A 937-nucleotide genomic window follows, 5' to 3' on the forward strand; every position below is an offset into this window, starting at 1 on the left:
GTTTTATAATAACACGTGAACCATTAGAGTAAAGGTAAATTTTGTGATATCTTATCGAAGTTTAATTTATTCACATGAACCATTAGGACAAAGATGGATGATTTTTTTAGTATCACATCGAAATTTAATCATACTTATTATGTGAAACTGTTTGCTTACAAAATATTTATATAAAATATTTCTCAATAATAAAGAAATTTATTTGTTAAAATTCATCTTTTTTTTTATTAATTAATTAAATCAATTAAAATATTTCTTTTCCAGATGGCATGCATTTTTGCTCTTTTTTGGCTACAGTATTCAAGAAGTACCAACATTAAAACCAATGATTGTTTTTAAAATGGTTAATGAATTTGCTCTTGAATATCGTACCACTCGTGATAAAATCCTACAACAAAGGAAACGTTTAGCGGATAAACGTGAACGAAATAAAACACGGGGTAAAATATGGGCATTAGAAAATCAAAATGGTAAAGATGATATGGAATTGAATGGAAATTTGAAACATACACCTGTACAAATGAATGCTGAACAGGTTAATGATATGAAAAAATAAATGATTTTTAATTAGTATCAACAAATTTTTCCTTTTTTTTTAATATAATTAATTTTGAATAGTATTATTAATATCAACTAAATGATATTTTTGACAAAATAATACCAATTCATTCATTTGTTAATAAATTACCTTATTATCTTAGTTCCGTTAATTAGATTATCGATTGATATTGAATTGATTTCGATATGACAATTTTTTCAGCTTATTTTAAAGCATAATAGCTTTTATCTTTTTTAATCATTTATGTTATGATAAGCTATTTAGACCTGAGATTTTTGATAAAAACATTGATCCAATTTTTCCAGTATTTCATTTCCTTCCTCTTATTGATTTCTTGTTATATTACTAAAAGATATATGATATATTATTGATTAGCTC

The 937-nt window shown here is 23.8% G+C and overlaps 1 protein-coding gene across 1 annotated transcript; it reads left to right on the forward strand.

Annotated features, from left to right (window-relative positions):
- Nucleotides 1-309: 309 nt before the first annotated feature.
- Nucleotides 310-535, forward strand: LOAG_16039 (hypothetical protein; the record flags this gene model as incomplete). The annotated part of the gene is made up of 1 exon (XM_003151528.2): nucleotides 310-535. A coding segment is annotated over exon 1 (210 nt), but the record flags the coding sequence as incomplete, so codon positions are not given.
- Nucleotides 536-937: the final 402 nt, after the last annotated feature.

Source organism: Loa loa, assembly GCF_000183805.2.
Source record: "Loa loa unplaced genomic scaffold supercont3.3690, whole genome shotgun sequence".
NCBI classification, from domain to species: domain Eukaryota; kingdom Metazoa; phylum Nematoda; class Chromadorea; order Rhabditida; family Onchocercidae; genus Loa; species Loa loa.